Source organism: Pyxicephalus adspersus, chromosome 10, assembly GCF_032062135.1.
Source record: "Pyxicephalus adspersus chromosome 10, UCB_Pads_2.0, whole genome shotgun sequence".
Taxonomy (NCBI): domain Eukaryota; kingdom Metazoa; phylum Chordata; class Amphibia; order Anura; family Pyxicephalidae; genus Pyxicephalus; species Pyxicephalus adspersus.
In genome coordinates, this window is record NC_092867.1 from 1,662,240 (window position 1) to 1,683,184 (window position 20,945).

A 20,945-nucleotide genomic window follows, 5' to 3' on the forward strand; every position below is an offset into this window, starting at 1 on the left:
ATTTTTGCACACTTAGTCCCATTTACAAAGCAGGCTCACCATTGTTTCTTTCAGGTTTGAGGGAACCCTCTTCAGCCATAACATGAGGACTGATAACCTAACCCCAGTTCATGTGAACAGGAGCTACATTGTCTCCTGCACATGGCCCATGACCAAGGAGTGTACACTGCACAGTTCAGGCATCATGAGGTTTGCAATTGAAAATAAAGAACCAATTTGCACCCCAGGATTAAAATCAGCCACTCCATAAACAGACCTATTATGGTGAATAATGCAAGAAGAATTGTTCCTAGAACAAAATGCCAAATTTATAGCAGTCAGCCTCCATCCATCCTGTACTGGTCCCAGCATTTGTATTGGGTATAGTTCTTTGTACTGATTTCATTTTATTCACGTTTATAAATTCTTAAACAACAATTCTCTTACAAAATTCTTTACAGACTGAAGCTCTGTGCTTCCTCCGATTACCATTACTTTACCCGCAAACAATTTATCCCAAACTTTTTTCTCTTGCACGTTAATCAGCATGCAAATTCTGGCTTTTGATGAATTCCTATTTTTTTCCTTTCTATAATCCTAATTAGTAGCAGGTATTTAGTCTAGCAATTAGCCCCCATCAAGTCAATTTGAAATTAAAATAGAGACCTTGATTAGAAAACTAATTACCGTAGAAGCATCCTTCCCAATAACCAACCTGTTACTCGTTCTCCAACTAAATAAAGTGTGGCGCACCTCCAGGATGGTTTGAATTTACATAAATATGGGCAGAGTATAAGTGGGATATCGCAAAGGATTATTGTCAATGATTTTGCCGGATCTGTCAGACATAGACTATCATAACCCATTTTAGATAATAGTAGGGGATTAAATTAGGTTATGTCATTTGATAGGTAAAACTGATTTGGAAAATCCTTTCTGACAGTATCAGAGCTGTGCTGAATCAGCCTTGCTACCTGCAGATCTGCAAATCTCTTTCTTTGCTTTCACATCCCAAAATACCATTTAAACATTACAGATCTGTGTCAATGGGCTTTGGGCTTGGGTCACTGCTATTTAAATACACCTGAGATCATTCAAAATTAATTGACAGGAAAATTTGAACTCTTTATGACTTCTATTTAACTTGCTTTTATGGGTTTTGCATTTCCATGGACTTTTATGGGCATGTAAAACCTTCTTGAGGCAATCAATAGCCCATAGACATAGGATCCAAGGTCCGTAAATTCACCACATAAGATAAACCAGAAGATTCTTTAATCTACACTGACTGAGCCAAATCTTTCTTTATGTGTATGACTTACTCCCCCGTCCCAGACACTGCAGATCACAGCGGGAGGGGTTTACCACCAGAGGCAGTCTAATATTCCAGGTAGGACTAGGTGAGGCCAGTTGCTGAGCTGCAGGCTTATAAAACTGCAGTTGTAATGCTGATACACCCTGTGAACACTTTTATGTGCAGGTACAGTCTACTGGGGAGTGCCAAGCATGCTTTCAGGTTAGGAGCACAACAGCATGGTCGCCACACCATCGCAGGAAGCTGCAATGCATTGGTTGGGATCAACAGGAATATGGGGCCAAGTAGAAAACCGCAATTGTAGAATACCTACATACCCATGGCAATAGTACACACATTGTCAAGGCATAAACTGCCAATAAAGCTTTAGCAACCAAAAATAACTTGGAAGAGAGCGGTAATTCCTCATAAGCAGGATACTTGAAATCTACCACCTTGAAGGTCTACCACCAGTTGAGGCTCTTTTATTAATAAACATGGTTGTGTCAGTATAATACTCATAGCATTTCTATAGGAATGTTTCTGGCTGTGTCAGTATGATGTTGATTGTGTCTCTGCGGATAAATACCCCTTTGTGTCCCTACACTCACTATTGTGTCTCTGCAACTTCCATCCGTCATTAAGCTACATATTGCATTTCTGTAGATGCAGTTGTGTCAGCACGGTACTCATGTTTCTGGTTTGGGTCATATTCATGATGAATCCGGCAATGTCAGACCATCTTTAGGCAACATTTTTGTAAATATTTGATCATTATCCGTGCACTGTTGCTTACCTGTTTATTATTTTAATTTTTCTCTGCATTCTGTAAAGGAGTAAAAATATAAAATATCAGGGGTAAGGTTAGAGCATTATTGGCACAAGGACAGGTCCATGATGTAAAACCCATTTAAAGCCAATTGCAACCTTTAACCCTCCAGAAATCAAGTTAATTTTGCCTGCCCTGTTGACTCCAATAGTAGAGACAACATGGAAATTTCGCCAAATGACATGAAAAAAACTAAATTAGGCTCATTGCTATTTAGAACTTTAAAGAAAATCCCGCATTTAGGAGAAATGGAATGAACATAAGGTAGGCGGGCATAATCGGGTGTGCTGAGGAGGCAGACATGTATGGGTTAAAGTACTGGGGTAGGAAGGAGTCATAGGGGGTGGAGTGGATCACAAAGGGTGGAAATAAAAAAAGGAGAGAAATAGAAGAGGAAGAGGAACATTCCAGTAGGAAGAAGCGGGACAGCTTCCCTCCCTGAGGTTAGTAGTTTTAGATTTGTGGTCCTTGGGGCAGCATGTGACTGTTGTGGTGTAGTACCTCCCAAAGTGGTGAAGGTGAATGTGGCGGCAGAGGTTGAGGAAGCCGAAGGTCTGCCATATTGGTTGGGTGTTTTGGTGAAGTCACCACCCTCAAGGACCTGCAACCAGTAAGGGGGTTCCAATATTTTAAAGATTTGAAAATTTAGGTATGTTATGAAAATTGTTGACGTGAATGTTTTAAAGGTAAAATTGTTGTGTTTATTAAACAGTTGACAAGGCCAATTTCTTCCAAAATGGGGTGTGGGAGTTTTCCTTCGGGATGAGGGATGTGTAAGAAGAAAAAAGGGGAAAAATTTGAATGGGAGAGGTGACATCAAAACTGCCAAGTCAAGAATTGGAGCCCGCCATTGGCACAATTAGGCACTGGTCCTGAACAATTATGTAAAGTCATCTCTGGAGTAATTACATATAGACAAAAAGTGACTTAATAAGACCAAAAAAGATCTGTAGAAATGAGATTCAAAACAGGTAAAAAAAACATCATGATACATGGCATGATACATAGTGCCATCACTTTTTTGATTTCCTCTTTTCGTGATCAGTGACTTTTCTGTGTTCGTCTGGCTTGACTTACTTTTCCACTTTATGTCAGCTGTCATGGGAGGTTTATACAACAGATCCACTGCTGGAATCTGATTATAGCTGCCAGCAGCGTTCAGAGACTAGGGGGGCACATGGAGGAGTTTTGTATGTGAAAGGTTATGTCTGGTCTTTTCAAAGATTAAGTAACACCTTAGTGCCTTAAATTAGAGAATGGCTTCCTCTGTTCAATGGTATTACTCAATGGGTTCGATTTATTAAAGCAACACTGGGGAAGATAGACAGTCATGTGAGAACCTGGGCTATACAGCAAACCTGGAAAATATTTCTTAAATTAATTTGCTATTATTTGGCAAATGTTTTCAATCCCAGTCCAGATACATTCCAGTTTTCTGGACCACCCAGGTTCAACTATGGTAATCTATTTTCTCCAATCTTGGAGAGCTTTAATAAATCAGGCCCAATGTGTCGAGAAGTTTGAGGAGTCCTAACCACACCACTTGGTTATGTATGTTCACCTTCAAATGCTTGGGTTCAGGTATTTTCACTAATGGGTACTGTTAATGCTACAATATAGGACTAAATAATTGGGTTTAGAAATATGGAAAAGCCAATGAGTTTACTCAGTTTTATATAAATGTGTCCTTTCAGGTTTGTGGTTTGGTGAAGGCCTTTTCTGTTCCAGCATGACTTTGTCCCTGTGTACGAAGGCAGCCCCATAGAAAACATGATTTGATGAGTCTGCTGTGGAATAACTTGTGTGACCTGCACATAGCCCCAATCTCAATGCTACTGAACACTATTTGAATGAATTAGAATTCCGATTTCAAGCCAAGTCATCCAATATCCGTGCCTATCTTCTCAAATGATACTTTTGGCTTTATAGACCCGGATTCCCAAAGGCAAACTCCACAATCTTGTAGTTATGCTTTCTTGAAGCATGTCCATGCTTTTGGAATGGAAGTGTCCAACAAGTTCAGAATCAAGACCTAGATCAGTATGACTGTGATCTTTGTAGGAAATAGATAGAGTATCTTTGTCAAATCCACTAAGATTGTATGAATAGGAAATTTAATTCATTAAAGGCAATGTGTAGAGATTGGAAGTGACCCTGTACTAAATATGGATCATTACCATATGAAGGAGCTGAGACAAACCTCCCCTATTGTATCTCCTTTATGTAATTGCTTTGTGCAATGAATGGCTTTAGTTTCTTCTTTTTAACCACATTGGCAGGGCACTTGTTGGGATCTAACCCACCTCAACATTTCAGAGTCTGACCCAGGAGCCACCATAGCTTCTCCCACATGATTCTGGTTGGAAACAGCTAATATAAACCCACTGAAGCTTAGTAAGTTTGTAATTCTGAGTTTTTCAGGCTTATTAAATCAGATGAATAGACAGAGCACAGAGCACAGCAATCAATACCATTTCGATTATAACAATCCTTTAAAAGATTCTTTAGCAACAAAAAATAGACCAGGTTAGATATTTTTAATTGTTTAAACTATCTATACCTGTACAGAAGACCCATTCCAGGCAAAGTGACAAGTTCTCCTAACAATACATATCCTTAACTACTTATACCTTACCCCCCTCCAAATTGCTAGCCAGGGACACTTTTGGGTTAGGATGAAATGGGCAAATGTCCACTATGGGCAGCCTAATAATTGCATTTTTTTTAATTGCGTAAAATATATTTTTTTACATCTGGTGATACTGGAAGCAATAAAATGTGCACCCCTAGGGTTACAATGCTTCCAAAACAGGAGCAGTATGGTCAACCTGGAGATGCATGCTCCTGCTGTGGAGTCCACATTGGTGGCCCAATACAGTATTTGATGGCTATGGTGGGACGGGCCTACTATGCACTTATCCAATCTCAGCATGGGCCCCACCCCTGAGGAAGACATGACTTCAATTGCAGGAGAGCAATCCTAAGGAGAAGGCTAGGCGCTGTGAAAATAAAGACAAAATTGGTAAATAAGTGATAGATTCTAAACATAAACACCAGCTCCAGGCTAGTTAAGAATAAAAACTTTACTGTTTAACATCTTTATAAATGATATATCCTATACATCCTTATAAATGAGTTCTATTTCTGTGTTTGCAGATGACACCAAACTATGTCATGGAATTAAGTCCATACAGGATGTCTATAATCTACAAGCAGACCTGGATGTACTGTGTGATTGGGCAGCCAAGTGGCAAATGACATTTAATATAGATAAATGTAAAATTATGTACTTGGGGGTAACAACATGCATGCTTCATACTGTCTATACATTTGGGGGATACAGAAATGGAGACGGATCTGGGGGTTCTGGTAGATCATAGACTTAATAACAGCATGCAATGCCAAGCTGCAATATATAAAGCTAGTAAAGTACTTTCTTGTAATAAACATCTGGTTGTCTCATGGAATCAGGAAATAATTTTTTCCCCCGTTGAAGCAAATTGTACCCGGGGTTTTTATTTTACCTTCCTCTGGACCAACTATGTCTTATAGGGTTTTATATCTGGGATATGTTTATTTCCCTAGTGGGTGAACTTGATGGACTTATTTCTTTTTTAAACCTAACCTACTATGTAATTATATAACTATAAATGTGTGTCACATTATATGTAATCTAAGGGTAAAATACTAGTCCTCCTAAAGCTGAAGTATGATCTGGTAATATTTTGCTTTCCCTGTTTCCCCCATCATCCCTATTACAAATGATAATGTAATTCGAATAAAACCTTTTTCATATACATTACAAAATTAATTTTAAACTCAGTGTCCTCATCTTTGGGTCTGGGCCCCCTATCTCGATACTATCTCAACCCTCATCAATCAGTGGTCTTGCTCTTGAGAGGGGTAATGGTAATATTGAGAGCTTTGTTGGGTGAATATCAGACTGGAGGCTTTCTCAAGCAGGTTGCACTGCATGTAGTTTGTCCTAAGTAATGCTTGCATGTGATGCTGAGACTCCCTAAGATAACCGAATTCTAATGAATAAACAGGGATGGCCCAGGAATGGGAAGGATGATGATGGACGCCCCCCAACAAGGCAATGAGGAGGGCTCTGTCTGACATTCCACAGCTTCTAATGGATATTGCAAAACGTTCCCAGTGTGCAAAAAATCGCACTAAGCAATTTCAGAACAGGAAAGGGGCTTGTTCAACTTTGCAGAACTAAAGGAAATTCTGGAGTTAGCTTTCCTCCACTCTCTTTTTATTAGCACCATTAGGTATATTGCAGGACCAGTGCCCACCACTGGCCCTGCACTGCATGTGATGACATCAAGGGCCCAACCACATTCTGGTATGGGAGAGGACTGAAACTTTGTTTGCTGCTGCCCATACAGTAAGGTTGGTATTCATCCTAAATAGATTCCACTACACTAAACAAACCATATATATTGTACAAGGAAGTAGGGTGAATTTCATATTTCTGGCTAGGTCAGAGTACTTAATATCGTCAAATACTTTACAGAATATTAATATCATCTGGTGTTTTTAATAGGAGGGAAATAAGATGCCGGCTCTAAAAAGCACTGATCCGTCACTCGGATATCATTTCATCCAAACCTTAGAACAAATATAAAAACAGCTGCAAATGACTAGTTTTGCAAGAGAAAAACAAAAATACCTGGAGGAGCTATAAAAATGAGCAAGGTGCCAAAATACACTTGTAAAAGCACCATGTGCGATTGTAAAACAAAGTTATACCGGTTGTAATCTTCGTAATTCATCTGCAGAACCCAGGGAATGACTTGCGGTTAATGCAGATGCACTTTTAGCACGGACAGAGCAATGTACACTGGAGACAGATGTGCCTGGAATATAAAATATCAGAGATTAGCAGAGGAAAAAAACTCCAGGTTGTGGGCTTTAAAGGACAATATACACAATGGTGCTGCATTAAACGTACTCTCAACATCCAACTGCTACATTTATCATCATGCAATATTTAGGAGACATTCTTCTTGTAATCTCTTGTGGACTAATTTACAATTTCAGAAGTGGGGGAGCTGATGGTTGCTCAATCCATTGATGATGAAGGTGGAAGCAGTTGGGTCAGCTCACAATGAAGGAACCATATGAAATGATCTATCATACCAACAAAAGGAACAAAAGGGACATATCTGTTGCATGTGTAACGGAAGTATTGGTTGCCTGCATCACAAGACATAGGACATCAATCTCATTGTAGGGAGTAGGGATCAATGAAGGTGCCTGGGTTCAGTTTGCTACAGGCTCCGTGAACATTGAAGTTCTCAGAACCTATGAGCGAGTCCATCCCGTAAACTGGGCCATCCAGTAAACCCAACAACAGTATGCAATGGGAGCCTATTTCGAAGCTAATGGAGGGCAGCAATTGTATGGTGGTTGTTAGTTCATGTATCATCAACATCTTCATCAGTGTTCATGTTTCTCAACCAGAGTTCTGTGGAACCCTAGGGTTACCCCCGAGGTTGCTAGGGTGGTGGCCCAACACAGTGTTTTACAGTCAGATGTGCCTACTATACAGTTTTACATTCTCAGCATTATCCCCACCCCTGAGGAAGCCCTGACATCAATGGAATATCCTCGGTAGACATGCCTATGGTGCAATAATCCTGCTTCATTACTGCCCCTAACCCCTTAGATCAGTGTTTCTCAACCAGGGTTCTGTGGAACCCTGCGGTTCCTCCAGAGGTTGCTGGGGGTTCCTTGAGCAATGAGCAATTTGCTCCTCTTCCAGGCCTGATGCCAAATATCTAGCTACCTGTACAGGTAACACTGGCCAGCAATGTAAGAGACATTCTTCCCACTGACCACCAGGCCAATGTACTGTGTGCTGTCGATAAAGTAATCATAGAAAGTCTTCCCTAAAGACCTAGAAGTTTTTTTTAAGGGTTTCCCTATGTAAAAAGGTCAAGAAAGGCTGCTCCATATTTTGGACTGCAATGCAAGCCTCAGTTATGTTGCAGTCTGACCAATGGGGAGACTGCGGAAATGCTTTCTCCTGTCTGCATCTGACTGATGACCTCAAGTTAACCTAGACAAAGTCACCAGACTGGGGCTCTAGAATAGATTTTTTTATTCTTAATTGTAGTGTTCGTGATAAAAAAATATTTTTCTGTGCATTTTGAGACATCAGGAATGTTTCATGGATAGCTATGGCTGGCATGGAACCAAAAGGAGGACCATCACTTGATTTGCAAGAGAAAGCCACAGAGAGTAGGGTTTTTCAAAAAGCATTATGGTTGTAGCTTATTGTCCACAGATTATACAAATATCTGTGTCTATTTCTGTATATAAATACAGAATAATATAGAGAATATAATAACAAAAAGGGAGGGGGGAAATCTCACATAGTTCCTTGCAAGCTACATATGTACAATTTGTCTTTATGCATTTGTTTTGTTGCATACAAAAAGATTTTTTTCCCAGGCAAAGACCTTTGTATTGTTAACTTAAGTTGTCATAAAATTATTCACCTACTACAACAGTCTGGAGCCCTGAGTGTAGCAGACAATCCGGCTGCATGACTAATGTCGTGGAACGCGTGGGAGCATGTTCTGTAGATGGAGAATCATTACTAATATTATTACCGTTGCTGTTTCACTCCATACGATAACCGTTCTGTGATTCTAAGGCTTGTCTCGCTTTAAAAATACATGCCACCCTCTTCCAAAGACTTCCCCTCCCTCCTTACAAAAACTTTCTCCAATATAACTTGTTTTATTGGAGGTAGAATATAAAAACATCTGGTGTTTTCCTGCTAAAGTGGCAATCGCTTTAAAAGAAAAATACTCATCCAACCTTAATGAATTCACAAGGTAGAGATAATGAAGAGAAGGAACACTGCCAAAAACACAAGGGCTTGAAACGCGTTAGTGATCATTGCTATTTGTTGGTGTATTAAAAATTAAAATCAGGTTGCAAGAAATATGAAAAATTATGATTTTTTTAATAATTGCATGAAAAAAATAAAGCAATGGTTTATGGTACACAATGCTTGAGCAAGCCAAATACCCTTCCTGCTTCTTCTCCAACGCCCCTTTGAAGTGCCCTCCTTCCCGCACCTATTATTCACAATATTTATGGTATATATATTTCCTAAATCCATCAGCCTTTGGCCAGTCCGGTCAGTGAGTGGGTGATCCTTACAATGACCCCCATGTCTATAATGGTAACAAAGGTCAACTTGGAAGAGGACCAACATTGGATAGGAGATTGGTAAGGACAACACTAGAGTCTAGGCGTGCATTGCAACCAGAATAGAATTTTATTTGTGTTGGGCTTTGTTTTTTTTTTTTACCTTGATGAAAACTTTTGAGAATCTGATGGTGTCTGTCGGCAAATCCCAAAAAATGTTTATTAGCGAGACACTCTCCTATGAATCAGGAGCGTCGACAATCTCTGTACATCTGTGTTTTATTAGCTCTTGGCTGGTGCCGTTAAACAGAATGCAGAGCTATCCGGGGCTGCCCAATAAACTTGAGCGATTACAACATCCGGCAATCTGAACTCACAGATATTCACATTTTAATTAAAGAAATACATCATAGACTAAAGTATGTGTGAAACCAAAAAAAAAAAGAAAATCTTCCAGATTCTGTGCTACGAGAGAAGGAGCAATGGTCAGCGAAATAATTCACAGCGCTGTTCAATTCATACATGGAGGATGGGAATTTTAGCCCCATATGTACTTGGACCTGGCTAAAAACCCTACAACCCTTTTTAATATTGACCCTGGGAACTCGGTAATGTCACGTGACCCCATTTAAAAATGTTTTTTGTGGACATCAAGAACCTGGTCATCCTAATTTTATATTTCCTGATGGTTCTAGTGAAACAAATTCCTATATGAGATCTTGACTCCCCCACCTATCACATTATCCACCTTTCTCAATGATTTTACTACAGTGGAACCCTAACAGAAATTCAAGTCTTGGTGAACCCTGATAATCTATTGGAAATAAGTAGAAAGAAAGCCCCTTTTATTGGCTGTCAGTGGGAAGTCTTCTTGAAGTGGTGGTCAGAAAGCTACTTTTACAGGTAGAGAAAAATCACTGGTGCCATGCCATGGTGCCAAGTGGCAGACGACCTATTACTGTGGAGGCACCATTAGATGGCAGGTCAACCAGCTAAACTTTAAGGAACCCATAGACATTTCTGGGGGAACCATCTTGGAGGTCTAGCTTTTAACCCAGTTATTAAAGCCAACCTACATCCACCCTCCCCACTCAACTTGAAACTTCTTTTGTTAATTACCAGTATACATTCCATTTTTTGGAGATGTCTAGTCACATGACATCATGGTGACCTCTCACTCTTTCGCAATTGGTCATAGATGGTCCTCAATACTGCAATGAGTAGCACTGATTTTAACGTCAGCACCGATCTCTGCTGTAATATACGGGTAAACAGACCAATGGAGGAACTTCAGGGGCCTTATTTGTCACAGCTTTTATAATGACAGTTATACCATTATTTCAAACAAAAAAATATAAATCATGACACAAAAATGGAATTATTTCAGAGGTTAGGTGCGGTATCTAGCTTGTGTATTTTCTGCACGATATATTATATTGATACATTGTAACTTTATGAATTGTTTTGTATTATTTGCCATGCATATTGGTATTTTTAGTCATGTGACTGCTATTTCTAGCCCTCATTGGTGAAATGAATGAATAATAAAATAGGACGTGGACAATTTAGTAGATGATCTCATAGGGTCTGGCTATTAAGGGTCCTCTGAGTTAATTATTGTGGTCACTGTGGTCAGTCTGCACATATACAAGATGTATGTCATTTTTTGGTTATGTTTCGAATTATTACGAGTTGAGCAAACCCCCTTGAAGTTTTCTTTTTTATTCTAGCGAAGACTTTTATCTGGGAAATCTCCAGCCTCAGGTATGAATCTTCACTGGTTCACTGTGCTTGATGTGCAGTCTGCTGGGACTAAAGTGTGGAGGAACTTATCAAAGCTGCATTAAACTCCCGGTCTGCCCTCCGGTCAAGCGTTGAGGTTTCACATATAATGATGAATCCTGGACATGAGAATATCACGCTGACCGCTGGGTAGACATTTTGCCATCAAAGCTTTTATAGAGTGGTGATTATGGGAATAGCCTGGGACAGGTGCACTTTAAAAGAGAACTCCTGCCACAATTTTGGGTATGATAGACATCGAATCGTTCTTTTAGATTTTTATTGTGTGAGTCTCTGTTCTGAATCCTAGAGAAACCTGATGATTTTCTTCCCCATACTACCAACATAATGTGATTTTGGAGTTAGAGATTGATCCACATATGACTGTGTTGGACTTCAGTTTTAGAGTCATACGTGAAATGTTTTTGGAATACAGATATGAATTTTAACAGTGAAAATGACAATGGACACATGACTGAGCCGTACTTATTTTAATAAAAAAAATATGGAGACAGGAAAATATATAATCACCTTGCAGTTTCATTATAGAGAGTAATTTGTTACAAATGCACAAAACAAAACTCCGCCACCTGGTGGCAGAGCTACCAATTACAATATACTAAATGAGAATGGTTGTTGCACCTATGACTGTATTACCTGCATGCTGCAAGGTCACCTGAAGGTTTAACAATATCATTCATGTTAGGAGAATATAGTGAGATACGGAATATAACCCATTCTTAACCACCAATGAATAATGCTATAATGTCCAGGCAAAAGGAAAACATTGCAATTATTGTTTTACAAATTAGATTTTTGCATTACTTTTTTGTATGATTAAGTTCAGTGTCATTTTGTATGTAAATTCAGTGTGAGTACCTTTCATGGCTTTGAGGCACAAGGAAGGACCACTGTAATTTTGGCGTACTTCCGAGCATCCCTGTATAGCTTTGCATGTTGAACATCTCTGGGTCCCAATAGGGATGACAATGCCTATCGCCATTCACCAACCTTTGGGTCCCAATGAGGATGATGACCCCTAGAGTAATTTTTTGGCTATAAATGGAAAATGGTGGGTTAAATCAGCTACGGGATTTTTAGGCTTTGAATACTCCAAAAGTGTAATCTCTTCATCACAACCCCTGCGGTTTGGGGGTGTTCCTTTGAGCCTGTTTAAATTCCATCTGCTACATTCTCCATAATACAAAAATAGTAAGAATACAAAAAGTATGGGTGGAACTTCTCATAATGGGCACAGATGTTTTATATAACTGAAAGTAGGTGTTAGACTGAGAAATTCAGCATAAGCATGGTGGAAGCCCCTTATATTGAGCACAGCAAGGGTACAGACCCAGGAACTCAGCACAAGCATGATGGAAGCCTCTTTTATTGGGCACAGGAGGGATACAGACCCAGGAACTCAGCCCAAGAATGGTGGAAGCCCCTTATTTTGAGCAGAGCAAAGGTACAGACCCACAAAATCCCACAAGGATGGTGGAAGCCCCTCATACTGGGCACAACAGATGTACAGACCCAGAAACTAAGCACAAAGAAGGTGGAAGACTCTCATATTGGCACAGCAGATGTACAGAACCAGATACTCGGTATACAGGCTGCTTCCCACCACTACATATCTCCCCTTCTATTGTGTGATACTTCCCCCATCCCCTAGATTGTAAGCTCTCTGGGGCAGGGTCTTCTCCTCCTCCTGTGTTACTGTCTGTACTCGTCTGTCATTTCCAACCCATATTTAATGTACAGCGTTGCGAAATATGTTTGCACTATATAAATCCTGTTTAATAATAGTTATAATATTAATAATACATGGATGGTGTGAGTTCTTCATAATGGCCACAGCATGTGTACAGACCCAGAGAACATGGGACCCTCTCATAATGGGCACATCCAGGGTTCAGACCCACTTAGTAAAGAGATTAAATCGGTCCAGGAATGGTGGGAGCCCATTGTAATAGGCACAGAAAGTGTGTAGACCCAGGAATTGCAGAGATCCCACCAACAAAGCCCCAAGTGATATACAAGACTGTCACGGCAATAATATTTTAGTATTTAGTGGATACTGGAGAGTTAGTTTGGGGCAACCTGTAAATTCTACTTTATCCATGTCAGGAAAAAAGAATAAAGATGACACTCCCAAATGTTTACTTTGTCAGGTTCTTTTAAAACCAAGGGCCAGTTATAAAGCAAGCCATTTGTTTTCCCCTCCATAATTAGATTTTATGGCATGGCGTGGTCGCGCGTCCTCCATATCTTGGCCGTATATTAAGGCGTTAACCTTGAATCCTTTAGCTGATACTATAATTTGCTGGCCTTGCATACCGCAGCTCCTGTATATGTGCTTAGCAGCTACGTGACTGATTACCGCCTAATGCTTTCACACTGGCTGATCTAGAACGTTCTGACTACATTTAAATCACAAATGACTGTCTCTCCTGCACAAATTATATCGGGCCGGCGGAGCCAAACTCCGGATCCCATCTTAATGCGGCGCGGCTGCATAATGACAACACACTGTTTGTGTAGGCACAGATGGGTAGGTTGATGGATAGGTGACACTTTGCTGGAGTACTTGCAGCATGAGGCATTGTGACACACTAACAAGTTATAGACACAGGTATCGTCTGGGATAATTGAAAAGGAAGGTGATGCATTACCCCAGGAGCTCAGATTTAATGTTCCAATCATACACTATTAGTCTGTTAAGTAGTTTATTAATACAGTGAATAAAAATGGAGCTGGGATTGTCCTTGGTGTGAGAGACACATTTTGGCTGTTAACGGAACATTCCAGATGATGATTACAATGGTGCACTGGAAAGGATTTCATTTGTCTTCAGTTAGATGTTTTATGTTTGTAAAGTTGAACTTTCTTTGTTTTCAGTTGTGCACCCATTATAAATCATTGAATTCATTTTTAAGTGCAATTAATGAAAATGCACCAACACCGCCCAGTGGAACCAACTCCATGACTTTGATGATGGCTATAATGATAATATTCTAGCCAACACTGCAATGGGGGCATTCTTTCCATTGACCACCATAATGCAATAAATCCCATAATATAAATAAGTGTTTCCGAACCAGGGATCCCCCAAAGGTTGCTAGGGGTTCCTTGAGCAATGAGCAATTCGTACCTTTCAGGTCAGTTTAGGTGACACCAATGATGTTTTTGATCTGTAAGGGTGACATTCTTCCCAATGGCCAGCAATGTAAGTGCCATTCTTCCCAAATTGATATAGAAATTATAGAAGGGGATTATCAAGACCTGACAATTATTTAATGGGTCCCCCCATGTTTAAAGCATTGAGAAAGGCTGCCTTAATTCACCAAAAAAAATGTATCCTGTAAGTTTATATATACATAAATTAGGGAAAAGGAAGCAAAAGGAGCCACGCAGGTAAGCTGTTTGCATATATACTGGCTAGGAACATTGACAAAATTAAAGAACAGATGAACAAGCTCATGAGTTGGGTTGCATGGGTTCCAAATGAAAAATACAAAATCAATAGCATGTTGCCCTCCCAGCATTTTTCAATACCATGTTGAGGGACTTTCCAAGTTGAAACTGAGAAAATTACCCCAATTTTGTCTAAAATATTCTTCACTTGTGAAAACAGGATCTTGGCAGGTTCCCCCCTCTTTAGGACAACCTGGTGGCCTCCAGGCTCCCCTAGAACTACCATATTGATACTGAATGCAGATACCTGATTGGGGTAGCTTAAGGAAGTCCAGGACTCAAGGCATCCATCAGTCTCAGCCTCCCTAGTAGTTGGGATTGCAGATGAATAGCACTGCATAGGTATCTAACATTACGGGGGCAAAAATCCCCAGATGATCCCTACCTACTGATGAAATTGTCACCATTTCTGTTAGATCCCAGCATGTTAGGTCTAAATGTCACTGAACTCATCATCCTCAATGTAAAGGAAATGAGGAAAGGAGATGTACTCCAAACCAGTAGAGTAGTCTCTGGTGACAACATTGCTTCCCCATAGGTACTGTAGTATAAGTTAGGGTTGTCACCCTAGGACAACGTTCTACTGGTTGGAGAAAGGGAATCCTGAAAACAGCTAACACAGCTACCAAGGACAAGGTAGCTACAATATATTTTGGGTTTAAAGAAGAAATCCTTTCCTGCTAGGGCAGTGGGCTTCCTATCAGAAGAGCAGAAGCAGGGGTGGAAGGGTTTTCCATTGAGACCAGGCCCCTTATTGTAGAGGGCCTCTAGGACCAGTAGGACTCTTGTATCCAGGGCCAGGAAATCTACCATTGGCTTTCTCTTCTTGGCTCGCCATAGGGTGGGCAGCATGGTGGCTCAGAGGTAGCACTCTTGCCTTTGCAGCCACTAGGCCAGGACATTATCTGCATTGAGTTTGCACGTTCTCCCCATGTCTGCGTGGCTTTCCTCCGGGTACTCCGGTTTCATCTCACATCCCAAAAACATAGGTTAATTGGCTTCCCCTGAAAAATTGACCTTAGCCTACATTAATGACATATGACTATGGTAGGGACATTAGATTGTGAGCTCCTTTGAGGGACAGTTAGTGACATGACTATCGACTTTGTACAGCGCTGCGTAATATGATGGTGCTAAATAAATACTGTGTAATAATAATGATACCATCTGTCAGAGCCAGGAAAAGGAGGACAGTATTAGAAGGCGGGGGCAAACATTAGAACCCGGGCCCATAACTGTTGAAAAGGGGGCCTAGGTCCTAATTCCACATCTGGGCTTGAAAATTTGTAGGTTCACCACTGCTCCCTACTGTATGACCAAAAAGCACAACTAACCTCTACTAGGTGCTGCTGTGTATCCTACATCATAGGGGTCTCCTTGTTCTACCAGTTGGTGCACAGACTGATTGCAGGGGTATTTATTTATTTATGTAGCTGCCCTACAGAAATTCATCATTTAGGTCTTCAATGTGAAAATGCCTGTTCAATATCTGAATTTAGTTAATAAATGAAGCATTTTCCGCGGTTGCCTAAAAAATTATTTACGGCTATATAATATCACTAAAGAGATAAATCTGTCGGCGGTTGGACTATAAAAGCCTTTAATCCCTCCATTCTACCCCTCAGCCCTGGGTTTACATTATGAACATTCTTGATATTCCTTTTGTCCCTTTCACCAGCATTTTAAAGTATATGTGTGCGGAGAGCTTTACTCAAAAACCATAAGACGAGAACTAATATCGCCTTCGTATTTTGCGGCTTGTAAAATTTACATTCGAGAGACTGCTGTGCATTGTTGTAATGGCGCCTGGTGACTCAGCCCGTGTCATGACATGAAAATGTATTTTCTTTTCAGATCGCGCTGCTATTACAAGTGAAAATATTAACAGTCTAACTAAACCAAAGAGCCCTGGAAATTCCAGAAATCAATTTGTCTGAACTGCAAATAAGAGGAGTCTGCGAGCACAGAATAAAATAGAAGGAGACACAATGGTAGGGAGATCTCAAAGACTTGGAGGCTTATTCTGTAAGGTAAAGAATGGAGTCCTCATGAGGCAAGGACGGCCGTAGTTGAGTAAGACCCATGGGGCTGCACAGGTCATCTACTTTTGACTTGGCCCCCAAATATATGGACCCCCAATATTCTAAATTAAAAAAAGGAAAACCTAAAAACCTCTTTGGGTCTGGTGCCATGCAGCCCATTTATTTTTTGTGTGGTTCTTCTTACACATGTTGGTGCATTGGATGCCAAGTATTTCAAATGTTACCCTAGAACATCTTGCCGGTTGACCTGCCGCACTACCAATACAACACATGGCACCACATGCACTGTGCCTAGCAGTGTGAATGTAAAAAAAACAATGTGCACTTCCATGCGTTACGCAGCCCATGCGTTACGTTGTTGGTGGCAGTGCATAGGAGAATGGACATCTACATGGCTGGGCTACTGCATAAGTATGAACCTAACCTAAAGCTCTCTTAGAACAGAAGGTATTCAGATATCTTTCTCCAGCACTAACTACAAAAATTTGAGGAATATTACACATCCCAGGGTAGTCGGTGGAGCCATGCATATCATTCCTTTAACTTCCACCATTTCTAGATGGCAACATATGGGCTGAGCTGTATTGTAATCAAAACAAACCCTGTACTCTTCATCCATTAGGACCCTATCGCCAATTAACAATATATTCTTAATAAGCACATAGTACACATAGTATACTATGTGCATAAGCACACAGTATAATAATAATATTACTGTTACTGTTTTTGGACAATTCTTTGTTTTTTCTTGGCTTCCTATGCATCCTGCTTCTGTACTCATTCTTTGTCATCTATCATTGAGCAACATGACCAAGCCTATGGGTATTTGGAAAGCAAAACAAGAGATTGCCTTTATGTTGCGGAGTGGGGGTGATATATTCAAGTCAAGGGGCTCTGTACATCTCAAATATACAAATAATTGTACATACATACACATCTCTGTACATACAAATAACTGATGGAATGGGCATGTTGTCCCGGATAATGACCTCAATATCTCACCAATGGGAAGGATTTAGTTTTTCTGGGGGCTAGCAGCACAATAAAGTACAATATTCTGCTTGAAGCTTGATGAGGATCCTCTGCCCCATGCCCCATCCTGGGAAAGCCACTTAGCCAATGAAACGTGTAGGGAAGAGATTGATGACGCCCTGGTACAGCATCATTTCTGAGGTTGTTATGGATGGAGGTTTGGTTTGCACTGCTTGGTACAATAAAACCTATCTCTAAACTTATCCTCAGATACATTTTGCGTGTTTGAGTTTGTTTTATTGGTTTTAAATCTGTGGAATTCCGTCATTGGAACATTCAATTTTTTCTAAGACCTTATAATATGGTGATCATTTCATTTGATCTGAGGAACCCTGAGGAACATTGCTGTGCTTCTTTACCACCTTTTAGGGTTCAAAATGTACTGCTGCAATGGTTTTTCAATAGTGGGTGAAGGATGTAAGTAGTTTCACATGTGCAACATTTATATTTTTCAAAGCTGGGCCTGGATTAGGAGACCTTTAAAGACTTTGAGATACTTCAAATGTATTGGTTCCCCAAAGCCAACTATACACCCCGAAATGCTGGTGGATGGAACAAATACCTCCCAATTTATATCTGTAATGCATCAACCAATTTCCTGTTGCAGCTTCTTACTTTGTGACATTTAGAATGTGCAGCAGAAATATTTAATGCAGAAGACTGATGCCATCATCTCCACCTAGGCAAAACCACCAGACTGAAGCTAAAGAATGGATTGGATCCAATTTTCCAATTCTTCCAATTTTATTGGAAGCTGATTTTTAGAAAAATTATATTCGGCTGTACATTTTGGCACATCAGGAATTTTTTCATGCACAATTGTAAAATTACAGAAAGTTTTTGGAAAAAGAGGTTGCGATGCCCATTGATTATCCTAATGCTCCCTTTGGGCCATGGATTCTTTGCTGGTCATCTATCACTTACAAATACTCCCTGTAGCTCATTGTATTTTCTATAATGAATGCTGATCATTAGTATAGGAAATAAACTAGGATGCCATCCGATGTAGCTGACATGGCATTTGGGAATGCTCTATTTATAACACAGGGAATCTGACATTTCTACAAACATTCCCTGGTGGGAATCAATTATTTCCATTGAAACACATGGACCTGAAAGATGCTCATAAGGAAATATTTGAGGGAATGTCTGATTCCCTGTTTTAAAAAGAGATCCCTAAAAAGTAACAAACAAATTTTATAGAAAAAAATATCTAAAGTAAAAGAAAGAAGAATAAAAAATGTAGAAAACCAACAAAGGAGGGAGGAAGGGGTTTCATAGTGCTTAATAAGGCCGAAAAAAACCTAAATATAGTTATTAAGATTCCTTTTATTGATGTCATATGCACAAATGAATGAATAAATAAATGCAATGGACCTGATCTAATAAAACTCTCCAAGACTGGAGAATCTTACACAAGACTATCATGGGAGAATCTGGATGATCCAGCAAACCTGGAAGAATCGTTTTCTTAAAAGTAATTTGCTATTAGTTGGCAAATGATTTAAGTCCTAGACCAGATCCATTCCAGGTTTTCTGGATCACCCAGTCTATCTTCTCTAGTCTTGGAAAGCTTTAATAAATCAGGCCCGGTGAAACAATTCATTATATTTTCTCGGTGACACTTGCAGATCATCCACAAAGCCAATCAGGGCTGGAGCCAGTCGGGATTGTTGGGATTATTGGGAGCCGGTCTTCCATCTATTGTTCAGGGATTTACAACAACGGCAGGGCTCAGTGGTTGGATGCGATCGTTGAGGGGCCCTCGCTGGTGTGGTATTCCTTGATGAATGGTGATGAGATGGGCTCTGTACACTCCAGAGTTCAAAAAAAGAGGACTTGAATCAGCCATGTAGCAGAAAAAGTATAAATAAACAACTTAAATGGAACAATTAGCACTCATGGCCTCATTGAACTTTCTAGTAAAACCAGCTAATTGCATTCTTTGGAATACTTTTCTTGGAATCAGTAGAACATCTTGCCTCAAGCCAGCTGGGGTCTGACCTCAAATCCCAATGGATGGAGCTTTGGTTTTGGCTCATAATGGACATGAGCAACTTTGGGGCTGATGTATTAAAGCTCTTCAAGGCTGGAGAGGATACACTTTCACCCGTGAAGCTGGGTGATCCAGCAAACCTGGAAAAGATTTATAAAAAGTCATTTGCTATTTGTTAACAAATGTTTTCAATCTTGGACCTGATCCATTCCAGGTTTGCTGGACCACCCAGCTTCCCTAATGAAAGTCTATCTTCTCCAGCCTTGGAGAACTTTAATAAATCTTCCTCTTTGTATTAATGGCCATGGAATTGGATGTCCAACAAGCTCACTTGGCCAGGTGTTTACCAGTTTTTGGCTTCTAGGAGGTAGCCAATTGTTTTCGACATCTGTTACAGCCAAAGGCACCACCTTGTGTTCACCGGCACCATGTTGGGATCCTGTTGGGGATTTATTAGACATACTTTAACAAGCACTCATTTTTTTTCTTGCAGGCATTTATGCTATTACACGTGAGCCTATATTTGTTTTTTTTTCCATCTGTGCGGCTGATTGATGCTAATATACTGAGTGTGATTTAATATATTGCTGTTCCCACTCTGCCAGAACATTTGTTAAACAAAGGAAGCGATGGTGAAAGTGTGACTTTGCAGCTGACTATGCAAATGTTGGAGCTGAATAATTGGATTATTATACAAGCCGACTCTATAGAGATGTATCGGCAACATAAAAACCGCTGCACGTAGCTCTGGGATGACGAGGCCTTGGCGGGACAAACTGCGTGCGTTGTAGTTATGAGCTGGGGACAAGGAAGTGCAATACAGCCCGCAGGTATATCACTACAAATGACTGGATGAGATAACCCCATTACTTCCTCATACATAATCTGCCAGACACAGTTTCAATCAAGGGGAAGTGATTTTCATTATTGTATTCAGTATAAAGCATTGTCTTGCCTTCAGCAAAAAGCTATTGAGCTTCTCAGCGGTAATCAGCGCCTCCTGTATTGTAATGTGTTTAATCTACGACACCTCCGAGAAGTGCTTACCTGGCAATGAATACCTAGGGAAGGTTTATCTCTAAAATAGATCATAACCCCAGAATACTGAGCAGAATTGCAGCCAAAAATAAAGAATAGATAGCCCATTATGAGATAAAATAACAAAACCAGAGATTTCCTTTGCAGTACTTATTTTCTGCCACTTGATGGCAATATTCAAACCAACTTTGTCCTGGCCCCGCCTGTGCCTGGACAGTGCCTGGCACAGAGAAGTAGCATAGTGATGAGCTCATCTTACTTTGACTTTTCCTCCTTTCAGTACATTTTTTGTTAGCACATGGGCTC

At 40.2% G+C, this 20,945-nt stretch overlaps 1 protein-coding gene across 1 annotated transcript in view; it reads left to right on the forward strand.

Moving 5' to 3' along the window:
- SORCS3 (sortilin related VPS10 domain containing receptor 3) overlaps positions 1 to 20,945 on the forward strand; it is a 319,319-nt gene that overhangs the window by 145,737 nt on the left and 152,637 nt on the right. Inside the window, 2 exon segments of the mRNA XM_072423933.1 lie at positions 5,088 to 5,103; positions 13,246 to 13,269. Coding sequence (XP_072280034.1) covers positions 5,088 to 5,103; positions 13,246 to 13,269 — 40 coding nt within the window.